Genomic DNA, 17,271 nt, shown 5'->3' on the forward strand with positions numbered 1-17,271 from the left:
TTCAATGTAATTGGAGAATCCAGTGGGTTCTGGTAGTCTTGAATAGTTTATTCTAAGATCTGTATTTGATCATGTATACGTTTTTGCTCTTTATTCTTTGTTATAGAGCCAAAAAGATTGGAGAAGTGGTTTACCCATACATCTCCATTTTGGATAGATAATTCTTCGTGTTGTTGTTTCTTTAGTGTTTTCCAATTTTCCCAGAAGTGGTTAGAGTCTATGGATTCTTCAATTGCATTGAGCTGATTTCTGACATGCTGTTCCTTCTTTTTCCGTAGTGTATTTCTGTATTGTTTTAGTGATTCACCATAGTGAAGGCGTAGACTCAGGTTTTCCGGCTCTCTATGTTTTTGGTTGGACAGGTTTCTCAATTTCTTTCTTAGATTTTTCCATTCTTCATCAAACCATTTGTCATTATTGTTAATTTTCTTCGGTTTTCTATTTGAGATTTTTAGATTTGATAGGGAAGCTGAGAGGTCAAATATACTGTTAAGATTTTCTACTGCCAAGTTTACACCTTCACTATTACAGTGGAACGTTTTACCCAGGAAATTGTCTAAAAGGGATTGAATTTGTTGTTGCCTAATTGTTTTTTGGTAGGTTTCCAAACTGCATTCCTTCCATCTATAGCATTTCTTCATGTTACTCAGTTCCTTTGGCTTTGATGCCTCATGATTGAGTATTGCTCTGTTTAAGTAGACTGTGATTTTGCTGTGGTCTGATAGGGGTGTCAGTGGGCTGACTGTGAACGCTCTGAGAGACTCTGGGTTGAGGTCAGTGATAAAGTAGTCTACAGTACTACTGCCAAGAGATGACCTGTAGGTGTACCTACCATAGGAGTCTCCTCGAAGCCTACCGTTGACTATGTACATACCCAGCGTGCGACAGAGCTGCAGGAGGTGTGACCGTTTTTGTTGGTTATGTTGTCATAGTTGTGCCTAGGGGGGCATATGGGGGAGGGAATGCTGTCACCTCCAGGCAGGTGTTTCTCCCCCTGTGTGCTGAGGGTGTCAGGTTCTTGTCCGGTTCTGGCATTTAGGTCGCCACAGACTAGTACATGTCTCTGGGCCTGGAAATGATTGATTTCCCCCTCCAGGATGGAGAAGCTGTCTTCATTAAAATATGGGGATTCTAGTGGGGGGATATAGGTAGCACACAGGAGGACATTTTTCTCTGTTAGGATAATTTCCTTTTGAATTTCTAGCCAAATGTATGATGTTCCTGTTTTGATTAATTTAATGGAGTGAGTTAGGTCTGCTCTATACCAAATTAGCATACCCCCTGAGTCCCTTCCCTGTTTCACACCTGGTAGTTTGGTGGATGGGACTACCAGCTCTCTGTAACCTAGAGGGCAACCAGTGGGTCCGTCTCCTCTTTACCAGGGTTCTTGCAGGATAACAATGTCTGTATTTCCGATTTCTTTGGTGAAGTCCGGGTTTCTGCTCTTTAGGCCAAAGGCAGATGACCTCAGGCCTTGGATATTCCAGGATAATATAGTGAAGGCTTTTTGTTCCATAGAGTGTCCAATGTTGTTGGTCGTGGTTTGGCCTCAGGCCAGTAAGTGTGAGCAGAGCCTGCTGAGCATCTGGTACATGCCATTGGCTTGGGCGAGTGTGAGAGTGGGGGTTGGGACTGTTTGCCCGCTCACTACCTGGGTGTATGTGTGGCTTCCATGTTGAGGCCCTCTTTGCGGGGGTGGGGTGCATGGGGTGGGCAGGAGTGGCATAGGTCTGAACTGAGGGGGCCTAAATGGGGTGTGGGCATGGTTGACGTGGGGGGTGTTGTTTCGTTGGGCTGGGGGTGTGGATGTGTCTGGGTGTACTGTGGTCTGGATGTAATTCCTCGTGGCATGGGTCCTCTATGTGTAGGTCCAGGGGGGTCCTGCAGATCTGGGAGGGTGTCTCGCTGGTCTGGGTGGGGTGTCTATTGATCTGTTGTTCCTGTGTGAAGTGTCTCTCTCTCTCGGTATTTAAAATGCACAAACACCTGCACAAAACACACAAACACCTGCAGAAGTGGGGGAAATAACCTGTAGCAGGGGCTCCCCAGGAGAAAGGCTGACTACCCCTGGTTTAAGGTACTTCATTTGGAGCTGTCCATTCAACACTCCCAGTTTTTTAATGGCCCTGGTCAGCACCATGGACAGCGGCTGCCAAGAGATATTTCACATACAGAGACAAACAAAACAACAAGTACAAGCTATTGAGGCCGGGTGTATTTAGAAAACAAGTGCTAGGCCCTCTACCAAGCAGCCAGGCAGCTATAAGCCAGAGCAGGCTGGGAACATATAACCATCTGCTGGGAGTCTGGGTCAGAAGCCTGTAGAAGACAAGCTGACACAGTCTTTTTCCCTCTCTCTATCTCTCTTCATCATTTTCCTGCCTCATGATGCCATCTATTTTGTGAAGTGCAACAGTCCCTCCTGCAGCAAAGCACCCCCACAACATGATGTTGCCACCCCCGTGCTTCACTGTTTGGATGGTGTTCTTCGGCTTGCAAGCATCCCCTTTTTTTCCTCCAAACATAACGATGGTCATTATAGCCAAACAGTTTCATCAGAGCAGAGGACATTTCTCCAAAAAGTACGATCTTTGTCCCCATGTGCAGTTGCAAACCGTAGTCTGTTTTTTTATGGCGGTTTTGGAGCAGTGGCTTCTTCCTTGCTGAGCGGCCTTTCAGATTATGTCGATATAGGACTCGTTTTACTGTGGAGATAGATACTTTTGTACCTGTTCCCTCCAGCATCTTCACAGGGTCCTTTGCTGTTTTTCTGGGATTGATTTGCACTTTTCACACAAAAGTACTTTCATCTCTAGGAGACAGAACGCGTCTCCTTCCTGAGCGGTATGACGGCTGCATGGTCCCATGGTGTTTATACTTGTGTACTATTGTTTGTACAGATGAACGTGGTACCTTCAGGCATTTGGATATTGCTCCCAAGGATGAGTCAGACTTGTGGAGGGCTACAATTGTGTCGACCTATTAAAAATAAAGGTGTATGCATGGTTTTTTATAGATCTCTAATAGGTTCTGTACAGTACGGTTCGTAATAATGCCTGAAATGGAGTGAATGGAATGGTATCAAACACATGGAACAATATGTGTGATGTGTTTGTTAGCATTCCATTAATTCCATTCAAGCCATTACAATAAGCCCGTCCTCCCAAATGAAGTTGCCACCAGCCGCCTGTGAATTCAGTGGTGGATTTCCCAGTGTGCCTTCGAGCGAATTGTAGTGTTACCACCCATGACTTGTTAGTGACAGAGAAAGGGTTGTTGCATTCATTCATTTTCAATCCTGTGGCCTTCACCAAGTAGAGATACTAAGTGAATATGTTATCTTTAAAATGTTATTATTTTAAACAATACAATACATATGACATAATGCTTTTTTTGAGGGCCTGGTTTTACCCTAATACAGTGTCCTGAAACTCAAGGTTTACACGTCACGTCAGACCTGCAAGTCATTTTATGCTGTTTTGCACCAGCAAATGTCATTCTTATTGGAATCCATTAAAAGTGGGGATATCCAACATTTGCAATGTTTATTCACCCACAACGTGCATTCAGAATGACTGCTCGGGTCGGGAAGACTAATATGTCAGACTACCTTAAGCATCTAAACTGGAACAGCCATTTCAGTCCAAATAACAAATTAAATTAGTTTATAAAAATGTATGCTATTTATATTTGAGTAGCATAAGATTAAATAATCAATCAATGTACATGCAAAAAATATAGATATTTAGTATTTTATAAGGATCCCAATGAGCTAGTGCTAAAGCAACAGCTACTTTTCCTGGGGTCCACATATTGAAACAAAAATCTACCAGCAATAGAGAATTTTGTTTTGTTACAACACTGGTTATTAACACAAACAATGTGATTATTTTTCAACTCTTCCCGTGTTAATTTAACTCTTCCAGTGTTAATGTAACTCTTCCAGTGTTAATGTAACTCTTCCAGTGTTAATTTAACTCCCGAATCAACACTAGAAATGTTACACTGAAAAATAAGCACTAGCCAATTTGCTGTGTGCTATGAAAGGGACACATCTGGAGGCTTCCGTACATTTCAAGAACCTTTTAGAATTCTGAAGAACTGTAGATGCCACATCAAGAAACCCCACTTAACTCAAAGGCTATTTATCAGTCAAGAGTTCTCCAAGGAACCTTAAAGGCATAGTTCATGATTTTGGCAATGAATCCCTTTATCTCTTTCAACAGGTTATATCCTTCCTGTTTGGCCCTGTCCGGGGTGTCCTCGGATGGGGCCACAGTGTCTCCTGACCCCTCCTGTCTCAGCCTCCAGTATTTATGCTGCAGTAGTTTATGTGTCGGGGGGCTAGGGTCAGTTTGTTATATCTGGAGTACTTCTCCTGTCCTATTCGGTGTCCTGTGTGAATCTAAGTGTGCGTTCTCTAATTCTCTCCTTCTCTCTTTCTTTCTCTCTCTCGGAGGACCTGAGCCCTAGGACCATGTCCCAGGACTACCTGACATGAGGACTCCTTGCTGTCCCCAGTCCACCTGGCCATGCTCCTGCTCCAGTTTCAACTGACCTGAGCCCTAGGACCGTGCCCCAGGACTACCTGACATGAAGGCTCCTTGCTGTCCCCAGTCCACCTGACTGTGCTGCTGCTCCAGTTTCAACTGTTCTGCCTTATTATTATTCGACCATGCTGGTCATTTATGAACATTTGAACATCTTGGTCATGTTCTGTTATAATCTCTACCCGGCACAGCCAGAAGAGGACTGGCCACCCCACATAGCCCGGTTCCTCTCTAGGTTTCTTCCTAGGTTTTGGCCTTTCTAGGGAGTTTTTCCTAGCCACCGTGCTTTTACACCTGCATTGTTTGCTGTTTGGGGTTTTAGGCTGGGTTTCTGTACAGCACTTTGAGATATCAGCTGATGTACGAAGGGCTATATAAATAAATTTGATTTGATTTGATTTGAACAGAGTCAAATGAACTCGTGGATACAATTTGGATGTATATGCATCCAGTATGAAGGAAGTTAGAGGCAGTTTCATGAGCCAACGCTAACTAGCTTTAGTGCAATAACTGGAAGTCTATGAGAAAAGCTAGAATAACAAATTTCGCTATTGCTAGTTAGCAACTTCCTTCACACTGCAGCACAGACATAAAAATGGCCTCCACGAGTTAATCTGACTCTGGGGAAGTAGATAAAGTGCTTCACTGCCAAATCTCGAACTGTCCCTTTAAGAGCTGGGGAAGAACTATTTAAGAACCTTATTTGTTTTCAGTGTAGGCCTACTAGAAAAATAACCTATTTGGGGAAGTGAGAAAAGACGTGGTAGGCCTTGTGTAATTCAAAGTTGGCCTAAATGTTCCATTGTTGGTGCAGCATATGTCGCATTGCTTTGCATGAGATGCTATAGGCCTTTGTGTTGGAATATCTGATGATGTTATTTATAGATCAAAATAAAAAAAATGCTGTGTATATCTCAGCGTGTATGTACAGTCATGGCAACGTATCTAGGTGAGCTGCATCAACAGCCTTGATCTCAAATTCGTATGCAGCCTTGGTGAATTCCTAATATCGACGTAAAGGGGAAACATTGCGTTTAGGTTTAGGGCCGCAGAGTGTTTGACTGGGCCAGTACTGAGCTGAGCCCGTGGAAGTGTTGCAGAAGTGAGCATTACTGCAGTGATACAAACCCGAACAAACCCGAGTGAGAACAGCGGCAGCCACAGCACAGCGAAAAGACGCAGCCTCGATATAGTCTGCAGCTAAATAGAATTAGCATAACAGGCCCTACAATCACCCGTAAAAAGTTCCGCTAGAGCTGAAATCTATGTGTTGCTGTGTCGTTGCGTTTGAGGGATTTGTTTCTGTGTGTTGGCTTTTTGCCTGCTGCGCTTCTGGCACGCGCGCGCTCAACGCACACACACACACACACACACACACACACACACACACACACACACACACACACACACACACGCACGCACGCACACACACACACACACACACACACACACACACACACACACACACACACACACCAACAGCAGCAGTGGGGTCTGCGCAAATAAGTTATTCACCCCCTCCTCTCCCCCTGCGCTCACTTGGTGCACAATTGCGATTGCAGCTACAACACACCAGCAACCACAAGCTTGCGCCTAACAGTGCAGTAACGGGGAGAAATACACACACACACACACACACACACACACACACACACACACACACACACACACACACACACACACACACACACACACACACACACACACACACACACACACACACACACACACACACACACACACACACACACACACACACACAGGGGGGTCACTCTCTCAGTCTCTCACTCACCAGTTGGGTTCTTGGTTTTCTTGAGACTCTTGCCACAAAGACACTGCAGCATATGCGATCCTTTGCTGTAAATGTTCCAAAGAAACCTCATCGATTTGGTCGAGGAGCGCTCCAGCAGCCTAGACACCCTCATGGGGACTCGCTCCCCCCGCTTGCATAACAGCCAGGTCCCGTTGGGCTTAGCTCTGCGACTCGGCCCAACCAGCTGGACCATAGAACAGAACAGATGAATCCCCGGGTCCTTCGCGTTGGCGCTTAGCTGAAGAAACGCTTCGTTATACCTCAGAATGAAGGCGAATGCTGCAGTTACCTCCACTTGCTCCTGCTCCTTAACGGTATCGCTGTTGCGGGTACTGCTGCTGCCGCCTGGCCGGCGCGTCAGAAGCCCAAATAGACTCTTTAGATCGCATCTGCCGCACAGGGGGAGCGGTGCGGCAGACAGACATGCGGAGCTAGCGTGTAGTCGGCGAAACGCGAGGGATTTCTGGACAAAAAACCATTGCATATTAGTTCGTACGTTCCCGGGGTGAGGGTGGATATGGGATCGGTCTGTTAGTGAACCCGTAGGGGTACCATCCCTATGCGAACACTGCAGCGGAGCTTTCTAACCAACAACGCATAGCCAAACGCTGGAGCCCCGAATCCAAATCAAGTCGCGTCGTCACGTTGGTGAAGGCTACTCGCTTTTACTGTAAATCCCACCAGGAATCAATCCCTTCGTTCCTGCGTCTTTAAAAAAAACGTGTTGAATATTTAATAAAGCCGAGGCTTTTTAAAATGAATAATCCATGCTTCTCTGATAGAGTCCCAGTGCACTGCTGCTGCTCTCCTATCCGGGTAGTTTCTGTTTTCTCTTTCCCCCTCTTCTTTTCCTCTCTTTCTCACCTTGTTGATGAAAATAAGCTGACTATGGCCCTCCCTTCTCCCAAAAGTATAACGCATCCGGTAGGGATGTGTGTGCGTGGTCCCGTACCCCTGCGCTGGAGAGAGGCGGGCGCGAGGAGGAGAAGGAGGAGGAGGAGGAGGAGGGGGGGGGGTTCAAGCCAAGATATCCGCTTTCCATTACGTAGACACGTGGTTTCCACATCATCACCTACGAACGAGACGCTCCCCCAGATTTGGTAAAAGTGACTCGAGATATCGCCACTTCACCGGTCGGCTCGCTCTCTCCCGTCTTTTCCAGTCACTTCCAAACCGTGATTGGAGTTCTCCATTGGGGGGAGAACATAGGCTGAAGCTCACGCAGGTGGGTGAAACGTCCAGTGCGTTGTAGAGCCATATGTAAAATAATAGAGCAACAATTATCCTGTAGTTTATTGATAAAGTGCTCTCTAGCTAGAATTCGTCGTGTGTGTGTGTGTGTGTGTGTGTGTGTGTGTGTGTGTGTGTGTGTGTGTGTGTGTGTGTGTGTGTGTGTGTGTGTGTGTGTGTGTGTGTGTGTGTGTGTGTGTGTGTGTGTGTGTGTGTGTGTGTGTGTGTGTGTGTGTGTGTGTGTGTGTGTGTGTGTGTGTGTGTGTGTGTGTGTATTCCAGCAGATACATTGAAGTGCAGCGCTGCAGCATTGAGCAGCATTTTGTTGGCTATAACCGCTCTCCGTGGATCTGACCTGCTCCACCCGCATAGCACCAGCTCGACATCCGGTGCTGAAAGGACAGCGCCAGGACCGGCATCATATCAGTGGTGACGCATTCTCCCATTTTCCCTACATGTTCTGCCATATATAATTAGTTTAGATTCTAACTTTCGACAAAGAGAGCCATATTGCCCAGCCTTGAACCTCCAAGAAAGGTTAAATAATAGCGATAGAGCGGGTGATAACTCTATTCATGCAAGGCACTACCGCTTTATTTGAACAACGTTGTTCAGTCACTTCTCAGTGTTCAAGGCCAGCGCTTAGCACTATTACACAACACATAAACAGCTCAGAACATTGCAGCAGGTGAGAAGATGTAAAATATTGCATAGGAGGTCGGCTGTGGTGTGTATTGAACCACCACAGTCAAAATTCTTTTCCATTTTCTTAAAATGTGTTTCTAAATATATGGTTATAATATACAGTGCCCTGGGAAAGTATTCACCCCCTTTGACTTTTCCCACATTTTGTTATGTTACAGCCTTATTCTAAAATGGATTAATAAAAAATACAACATCTACACACAATACCTCCATTGATCATCCTTGAGATGTTTCTACAACTTGATTGTAGTCCACCGCGTTAAATTCAATTGATTGGACATGATTTGGAAAGGCACACACCTGCCTATATAAGGTCCCACAGTTGACAGTGTATGTCAGAGAAAAAAACAAGCCATGAGGTCAAAGGAATTGTCCGTAGAGCTCCGAGACAGGATTGTGTCGAGGCACAGATCTGGGGAAGGGTACCAAAAATGTCTTCAGCATTGAAGGACTTCAAGAACACAGTGGTCTCCTCATTTTTAAATGGAAGAAGTTTGAAACCACCAAGGCCAAACTGAGCAATCGAGGGAGAAGGGCCTTGGTCAGGGAGATGACCAAGAACCTGATGGTCACTCTGACAGAGCTCCAGAGTTCCTCTGTGGAGATGGGAGTACCTTCCAGAAGGACAACCATCTCTACAACACTCCATCAATCAGGCCTTTTTGGTAGAGTGGCCAGACAGATGCCACTCCTCAGTAAAAGGCACATGACAGCCCGCTTGGAGTTTGCCAAAAGGCACCTAAAGACTCTCAGACCATGAGAAACAAGATTCTCTGGTCTGATGAAACCAAGACTAAATTATTTGGCCTGAATCTCAAGTTTCACGTGCGGAGGAAACCTGGCACCATGCTGTGGGGGTATTTTTCAGGTACAGGGACTGGGAGACTAGTCACGATCGGGGGTAAGATGAACGGAGCAATGTACAGCGAGATCCTTGATGAAAACCTGCTCCAGAGTGCTCAGGACCTCAGACTGGAGCAAGGGTTTACCTTCCAACAGGACAGCGACCCCAAGCACACAGCCAAGACAACATAGGTGTGTCTTCAAGACAAGTCTCTGAATGTCCTTGAGTGGCCCAGCCAGAGCCCAGACTTGAACCCATGTCTGGAGAGACCTGAAAATAGCTGTGCAGCAACACTCCCCATCCCACCTGACAGAGCTTGAGAGGATCTGCATAGGAGAATGGGAGAAACTCCCCAAATACAGGTGAGCCAAGCTTGTAGCGTCATACCCAAGAATATTTGAGGCTGTAATTTCTGCCAAAGGTGCTTCAACAAAATACTGAGTAAAGGGTCTGAATACTTATGTAAATGTGATATTTCTGTATAGTTAAAAAATATATTTTTTTTTGCAAAAACTAATAGAAACCAGATTTTGCTTTTTCATTTTGGGGTATTGTGTGTAGATTAATAAAAAAACAAAGATTTAATACATTTTAGAATAAGGCTGTAACGTAACAAAATGTGGAAAAAGTCAAGAGGTCTGAATACTTTCAGAAGGCAATGTATATTTTTTGAATAATTTTTTGAATATATATTTTTTGAATATACAATATACATGTTGACTTGTTGGCTGCTTTTCCTTCCCTCTGCGGTCCAACTCATCCCAAACCATCTCAATTGGGTTGAGGTCAGGTAATTGTGGAGACCAGGTCATCTGATGCAGCACTCCGTCACTGTCCTTCTTGGTCAAATAGCCCTTACACAGACAGTGTCACCAGCAAAGCACCCCCACACCATCACACCTCCTCCTCCATGCTTCACGGTGGGAACCACACATGCAGAGATCATCCGTTCACCTACTCTGAGTCTCACAAAGACACCGTGGTTGCAACCAAAAATCGCAAATTTGGACTCATCAGAACAAAGAACAGATTTCCACCGGTCTAATGTCAAGTGCTCGTGTTTCTTGGACCAAGTAAGTCTCTTTTTCTTATTGGTGTCCTTTAGTAGTGATTTCTTTGCAGCAATTCAACCATGAAGGCCTGATTCACGTGGTCTATTCTGAGCAGTTGATGTTGAGATGTGTCTGTTGCTTGAACTCTGTGAAGCATTTATTTGAGCTGCAATTCCTGAGGCTGGTAACTCTAATGAACTTATCCTATGCAGCAGAGGAAACTCTGGGTCTTCCTTTCCTGTGGCGGTCCTCATGAGAGACAGTTTCATTACAACGCTTGATGGTTTTTGCAACTGCGCTTGAAGAAACTTTCAAAGTACTTGAGATTTTCCAGATTGACTGACCTTCATATTTTAAAGTAATGATGGTCTGTCATTTCTCTTTGCTTATTTGACCTGTTCTTGCCATTTCATGGACTTGGTATTTTACCAAACAGGGTTATCCTCTGTATACCACCCCTACCTTGTCACACAACACAACTGATTGTCTCAAACGCATTAAGAAGGAAAGAAATTCCACAAATTAACTTTTAACAAGGCACACCTGTTAATTGAAATGCATTCCACGTGACTACCTCATGAAGCTGGTTGAGAGAATGCCAAGAGTGTGCAAAGCTGTCATCAGGGCAAAGGGTGGCTACTTTGAGGAATTTCAAATGTAAAATATATTTTGATTTGTTTAACACTTGTTTGGTTACTACATGATTCCATATGTTTTATTTCATAGTTTTGATGTCTCATTATTATTCTACCATGTAGAAAATAGTAAAAATAAAGAAAAACCCTTGAATGAGTAGGTGTGTCTGTATATATATTTTATTATTATTTATTTTTGATATTTCATAGGTTACACCCAGGCTGTAAAATCCGTGCTACTTTCTGCATTCCATTCCAAAATCATTTTTCCTTCGACTCTCCTTGCCAGAGAGAGAAGGCTTGTTTTTCACAATGCAATTTCCACCCTCATCTACTTCAGTTTTCAGAATGGATTTCAGCGACCCTCTACCAGAGCGAGAGAACAGTTGGAGTATGTGAGAGAGAGAGAGCTCCTCATTCACTGATCTATGTCACAGTACTGAATGGGCAGGCCACTCCTGGGACTATCATATGGTTCCCTGTCAGCCACTATTAAATAGCTCTCAATGATAGACCAGGCTGGTACTGGTCCTTTCAGATACTGTCTGCTTCCTAAATGGCACACTTCTCCGTACAGAGTGCACTAGTATATGAACCCCCCCATTTCCTTGGTCATTATCTCTCTACCTCCCTCTCTCTCTTTATTTCTCTCTCTTCTCTCAGACAACACTTTTTACTTATTTGCAAGTCTTTGAAAATAATACATATTACATTCCAAAAACAATTCAAAGATGAGCACATCCCCATGGCAACAGAACAACTAAACTCAACTTGGATAACTGCGGTGATTGCTTTACTCTATACAATCATTGTGGTCCGTCAATATGCCCCAAGAGAACTGTGGTGGTGGTGGTGGTGTGTGTGTGTGTGTGTGTGTGTGTGTGTGTGTGTGTGTGTGTGTGTGTGTGTGTGTGTGTGTGTGTGTGTGTGTGTGTGTGTGTGTGTGTGTGTGTGTGTGTGTGTGTGTGTGTGTGTGTGTGTGTGTGTGTGTGTGTGTGTGTTGCATCACTCAGAGAATGTAATTTTATTACAGCTGAGTCTACACATCAGAGGGGGGTCTCTAACATGATAAAGCCCAAGCAGAAAGCCTCTACAGTCCTATAGTCTTTAACCTCTGGTGGGTAGAGAAGACTAGAGCACTCAGATGTGCGACCAGTATATTCAATCACATGCATTGGATTAGGACTTCCAGACTGTCTGCAGTACATTGGAGAATACAAGATGGTCCTTCTATTGCTGAACTACTGTCTATATGTTTGATTCATCACAGACACAATGTATAGGTGATTGTGCCGTATGTTCTTTATTCTATAATTTTAGACCAAAAACACAAACAACATTAGCGATGTATCATTATAACCAGCAATACCTCTTCCCCTAGTTGAGCACACATGTTCTACAGCAGGCTACACCTATTAGTGAATCAAATGTATGAGGCGCTCTGATTTCTGCTTAATATCACCACCTGCTGGCCATTCAAAACACTGACAGGCAGCTACACTACATATGTAAACTAACTCTGCCATATGTGCCTAACATAACTATTTTCCAGGTCATGGAAATGTAATAGATGATAATAAAATATATTGAAAGTGTTTGAGAGACACACACACAGACAGACAGACAGACAGACTTTGCTCCTCTGTCCCTCTCACATGTATTCTGGTGAAATCTGCCTGATCGTGCGATAGCTGACATTCTGTTGAAGTAAAACGAAACGAGAGCGCTGCGTGACCAGGCTAACTCCTTCACAGGTGCCAGACACTGTTCTTCCTCTTGCTGTGCTGCTGCTGCTGGGCCAGACGGGAGAGCACCTGTCTTCTGTGAAACACCACCAGACGGCGCTGTAGAGTAGGGCTCACACCCTCCATAGTGACCTCACTCTGCCCGTACCTGGTCCCAGCTGTCCCCTGCGCCCAAAACCCCTCACTGCAGCATAGCTAGGGAGAAGGAGAAAGAGGGGGATGGGAGGGGGAGAGAGGGAGAAAGGAGAGGAGCAGCAGAGGGAGGGGGAGAGCTCATAAATGTTGAGCATTTTTCAGTCTGAAAAAAGTACTACTCAAAGTATTACTATAAATCATTACAATGATGTAATCATGGTTAGCCCACCTGTTGGAGCCTCTTGCAGGTCTGGGAGATATCCTTAATATCCGCCCACTCCAGGAAGGACAGGATGTTCAGGAGCAGCCAATCAGGGAGCCGGACCAGGTAGTCATAGCGATGCCAGCACAGGTTCACCACATAGTCCAGAGTGTGTGGACCAAACACTCGCCCTATGTGACCTGTGAAGGAACCCCCCCCCCCACACACACACACATTCTCATTCAATAAAATGTTATTTGAAATAGTAAGTTTATTGGCATATATTCTAAATAAATCATATGATCCTTGGAATTGGACAATACAAGCGTTTGAATGTGTGTATTCTTGCTATGGACAATTAAAAGGATATTGTGGGAGTAGGCTCTCTCCTTCCATGTCTAGACTTGCCCATCGGGTGACAGATTGATAGTTCGGTTTTATATAAAATAATTATTTATGGAGGGTATGCATTTGTGTGACCTAAAATAGCACTTTATCTCTCACGCACGCACACACACACACTACCTTGTGCGTGGCTATCCTGTAGGAAGTCTGTGTGTGATTTCTTGTTTTCTGCAGGTTGTGGTTTCTCGTGTCGTAGAGGACAGGACACTCTCCACACCTTGAAAACTACCTACGACCAAACCAGGTCTACATGATTACAAGTTAATAGCCTAATAGCGTACAAATGTAGCCAGTTAGTTACAAAACACACTCTATTCACTTGACTGTGTAAATGACTATTCCCCATTACTGTGGCATTTAAATGGGAAGTTTTGTTCTTTATCATTTTTATATTTCATTAAAACTCTACCATGTGTCTAGCCCGGAGACTGATCCACATCTGTAGCAGAGCCCTAAAGCTGATGATATTTCCAGGGTTGTATTCCCTCCCTCCCCTCATCTGACATAGTTTATGAAACAGCTTTGAAATGCTGCACCTAAAATACATCCAGAAGTCAGTGCAATAGACTAAGCTAGGTGTTTGTACTGTTCCTGTTCCTGTAGGTGTCTGTACTACACCTGTAGGTGTCTGTACTGTACCTGTAGGTGTCTGTACTACACCTGTAGGTGTCTGTACTACACCTGTAGGTGTCTGTACTGTACCTGTAGGTGTCTGTACTGTACCTGTAGGTGTCGGTATTGTTCCTGTAGGTGTCTGTACTACACCTGTAGGTGTCTGTACTGTACCTGTAGGTGTCTGTACTACACCTGTAGGTGTCGGTATTGTTCCTGTAGGTGCCTGGACTACACCTGTAGGTGTTGCTATTGTTCCTGTAGTTGTCTATACTGTTCCTGTAGGTGTCTGTACGGTACCTGTAGGTGTCGGTACTGTACCTGTAGGTGTCGGTACTGTACATGTAGGTGTCTGTACTGCACCTGTAGGTGTCTGTACTGTACCTGTAGGTCCCTGTAGTTGTCGGTACTGTCCCTGTAGGTGTCTGTACTGTACCTGTAGGTGTCTGTACTGTACCTGTAGGTGTCTGTACTGTTCCTGTAGGTGTCTGTACTGTACCTGTAGGTGTCTGTACTGTACCTATAGGTGTCTGTACTGTACCTGTAGGTGTCTGTACTGTACCTGTAGGTCCCTGTAGTTGTCGGTACTGTCCCTGTAGGTGTCTATACTGTTCTTGTAGGTGTCTGTACTATACATTTAGGTGTCTGTACTGTACCTGTAGGTGTCTGTACTGTATCTGTAGGTGTCTATACTGTTCTTGTAGGTGTCTGTACTATACATTTAGGTGTCTGTACTGTCCCTGTAGGTGTCTGTACTGTACCTGTAGGTGTTGGTACTGTACCTGTAGGTGTCTGTACTGTACCTGTAGGTGTCTGTACTGTACCTGTAGGTGTCTGTACTGTTCCTGTAGGTGTCGGTACTGTTCCTGTAGGTGTCTATACTGTTCTTGTAGGTGTCTCTACTGTACCTGTAGGTGTCTGTACTGTACCTGTAGGTGTCTGTACTGTATCTGTAGGTGTCTATACTGTTCTTGTAGGTGTCTGTACTATACATTTAGGTGTCTGTACTGTACCTGTAGGTGTCTGTACTGTACCTGTAGGTGTAGGTACTGTTCCTGTAGGTGTCTGTACTGTACCTGTAGGTGTCTGTACTGTACCTGTAGGTGTCGGTACTGTTCCTGTAGGTGTCTATACTGTTCTTGTAGGTGTCTCTACTGTACCTGTAGGTGTCTGTACTGTACCTGTAGGTGTCTGTACTGTATCTGTAGGTGTCTGTACGGTACCTGTAGGTGTCGGTACTGTACCTGTAGGTGTCTGTACTGTATCTGTAGGTGTCTGTACGGTACCTGTAGGTGTCGGTACTGTACCTGTAGGTGTCGGTACTGTACCTGTAGGTGTCGGTACTGTTCCTGTAGGTGTCTATACTGTTCTTGTAGGTGTCTCTACTGTACCTGTAGGTGTCTGTACTGTACCTGTAGGTGTCTGTACTGTATCTGTAGGTGTCTGTACGGTACCTGTAGGTGTCTGTACTGTACCTGTAGGTGTCTGTACTGTACCTGTAGGTGTCTGTACTGTATCTGTAGGTGTCTGTACGGTACCTGTAGGTGTCGGTACTGTACCTGTAGGTGTCGGTACTGTACATGTAGGTGTCTGTACTGCACCTGTAGGTGTCTGTACTGTACCTGTAGGTCCCTGTAGTTGTCGGTACTGTCCCTGTAGGTGTCTGTACTGTACCTGTAGGTGTCGGTACTGTTCCTGTAGGTGTCTGTACTGTACATGTAGGTGTCTGTACTGCACCTGTAGGTGTCTGTACTGTACCTGTAGGTCCCTGTAGTTGTTGGTACTGTCCCTGTAGGTGTCTGTACTGTACCTGTAGGTGTTGGTACTGTTCCTGTAGGTGTCTATACTGTTCTTGTAGGTGTCTGTACTTAGGTACATTTAGGTGTCTGTACTGTACCTGTAGGTGTCTGTACTGTACCTGTAGGTGTCGGTACTGTTCCTGTAGGTGTCTGTACTGTACCTGTAGGTGTCTGTACTGTACCTGTAGGTGTCGGTACTGTTCCTGTAGGTGTCTATACTGTTCTTGTAGGTGTCTCTACTGTACCTGTAGGTGTCTGTACTGTACCTGTAGGTGTCTGTACTGTACCTGTAGGTGTCGGTACTGTTCCTGTAGGTGTCTGTACTGTACCTGTAGGTGTCTGTACTGTACCTGTAGGTGTCGGTACTGTTCCTGTAGGTGTCTATACTGTTCTTGTAGGTGTCTCTACTGTACCTGTAGGTGTCTGTACTGTACCTGTAGGTGTCTGTACTGTATCTGTAGGTGTCTATACTGTTCTTGTAGGTGTCTGTACTATACATTTAGGTGTCTGTACTGTACCTGTAGGTGTCTGTACTGTACCTGTAGGTGTCGGTACTGTTCCTGTAGGTGTCTGTACTGTACCTGTAGGTGTCTGTACTGTACCTGTAGGTGTCCTGTACTGTACCTGTAGGTGTCTGTACTGTACCTGTAGGTGTCTATACTGTTCTTGTAGGTGTCTGTACTATACATTTAGGTGTCTGTACTGTACCTGTAGGTGTCTGTACTGTACCTGTAGGTGTCGGTACTGTTCCTGTAGGTGTCTGTACTGTACCTGTAGGTGTCTGTACTGTACCTGTAGGTGTCGGTACTGTTCCTGTAGGTGTCTATACTGTTCTGTAGGTGTCTCTACTGTACCTGTAGGTGTCTGTACTGTACCTGTAGGTGTCTGTACTGTATCTGTAGGTGTCTGTACTGTACCTGTAGGTAGGTACTGTACCTGTAGGTGTCTGTACTGTATCTGTAGGTGTCTGTACGGTACCTGTAGGTGTCGGTACTGTACCTGTAGGTGTCGGTACTGTACCTGTAGGTGTCGGTACTGTTCCTGTAGGTGTCTATACTGTTCTTGTAGGTGTCTCTACTGTACCTGTAGGTGTCTGTACTGTACCTGTAGGTGTCTGTACTGTATCTGTAGGTGTCTGTACGGTACCTGTAGGTGTCTGTACTGTACCTGTAGGTGTCTGTACTGTACCTGTAGGTGTCTGTACTGTATCTGTAGGTGTCTGTACGGTACCTGTAGGTGTCGTACTGTACTGTACCTGTAGGTGTCGGTACTGTACATGTAGGTGTCTGTACTGCACCTGTAGGTGTCTGTACTGTACCTGTAGGTCCCTGTAGTTGTCGGTACTGTCCCTGTAGGTGTCTGTACTGTACCTGTAGGTGTTGGTACTGTTCCTGTAGGTGTCTATACTGTTCTTGTACCTGTAGGTGTCTGTACTATACATTAGGTGTGTCTGTACTGTACCTGTAGGTGTCTGTACTGTACCTGTAGGTGTCGGTACTGTTCCTGTAGGTGTCTGTACTGTACCTGTAGATGTCTGTACTGTA

The 17,271-nt window shown here is 45.0% G+C and overlaps 2 protein-coding genes across 2 annotated transcripts in view; both read right to left on the bottom strand.

The window, feature by feature from the left end:
- LOC118363155 (fibroblast growth factor 14-like) overlaps positions 1 to 7,321 on the bottom strand; it is a 73,930-nt gene extending 66,609 nt beyond the window's left edge. Inside the window, exon 1 of the mRNA XM_052504020.1 lies at positions 6,343 to 7,321. Within this exon, the coding sequence (XP_052359980.1) occupies positions 6,343 to 6,847 (505 nt within the window). The 5' untranslated portion in view covers positions 6,848 to 7,321. The remainder of the gene's footprint in view (positions 1 to 6,342) is intronic.
- A 3,848-nt stretch (positions 7,322 to 11,169) lies between these two features.
- Positions 11,170 to 14,565, bottom strand: LOC118381968 (F-box only protein 36-like). The gene is made up of 4 exons (XM_052504030.1): positions 14,491 to 14,565; positions 13,437 to 13,545; positions 12,939 to 13,111; positions 11,170 to 12,769 (listed from the first exon to the last, which is right to left on the bottom strand). The coding sequence occupies exons 1-4, from the start codon at positions 14,563 to 14,565 to the stop codon at positions 12,578 to 12,580; spliced, it is 549 nt and encodes a 182-aa protein (XP_052359990.1). The 3' UTR covers positions 11,170 to 12,577.
- Positions 14,566 to 17,271: the final 2,706 nt, after the last annotated feature.

This window comes from Oncorhynchus keta, unplaced genomic scaffold (genome assembly GCF_023373465.1).
Source record: "Oncorhynchus keta strain PuntledgeMale-10-30-2019 unplaced genomic scaffold, Oket_V2 Un_contig_1863_pilon_pilon, whole genome shotgun sequence".
NCBI lineage: Eukaryota > Metazoa > Chordata > Actinopteri > Salmoniformes > Salmonidae > Oncorhynchus > Oncorhynchus keta.

Excerpts from the sequence above, each read along its gene's own strand:
- LOC118381968 (XM_052504030.1), bottom strand. The coding sequence starts at position 14,565 with ATGTATAGTACAGACACCTACAAGAACAGTATAGACACCTACAGGGAC. Across the intron at positions 13,546-14,490 it reads ACAACTACAGGGACCTACAG|GTAGTTTTCAAGGTGTGGAG; the intron begins GTACAGTACAGA and ends GTTTGGTCGTAG. Across the intron at positions 13,112-13,436 it reads ACAGGATAGCCACGCACAAG|GTCACATAGGGCGAGTGTTT; the intron begins GTAGTGTGTGTG and ends GTTCCTTCACAG.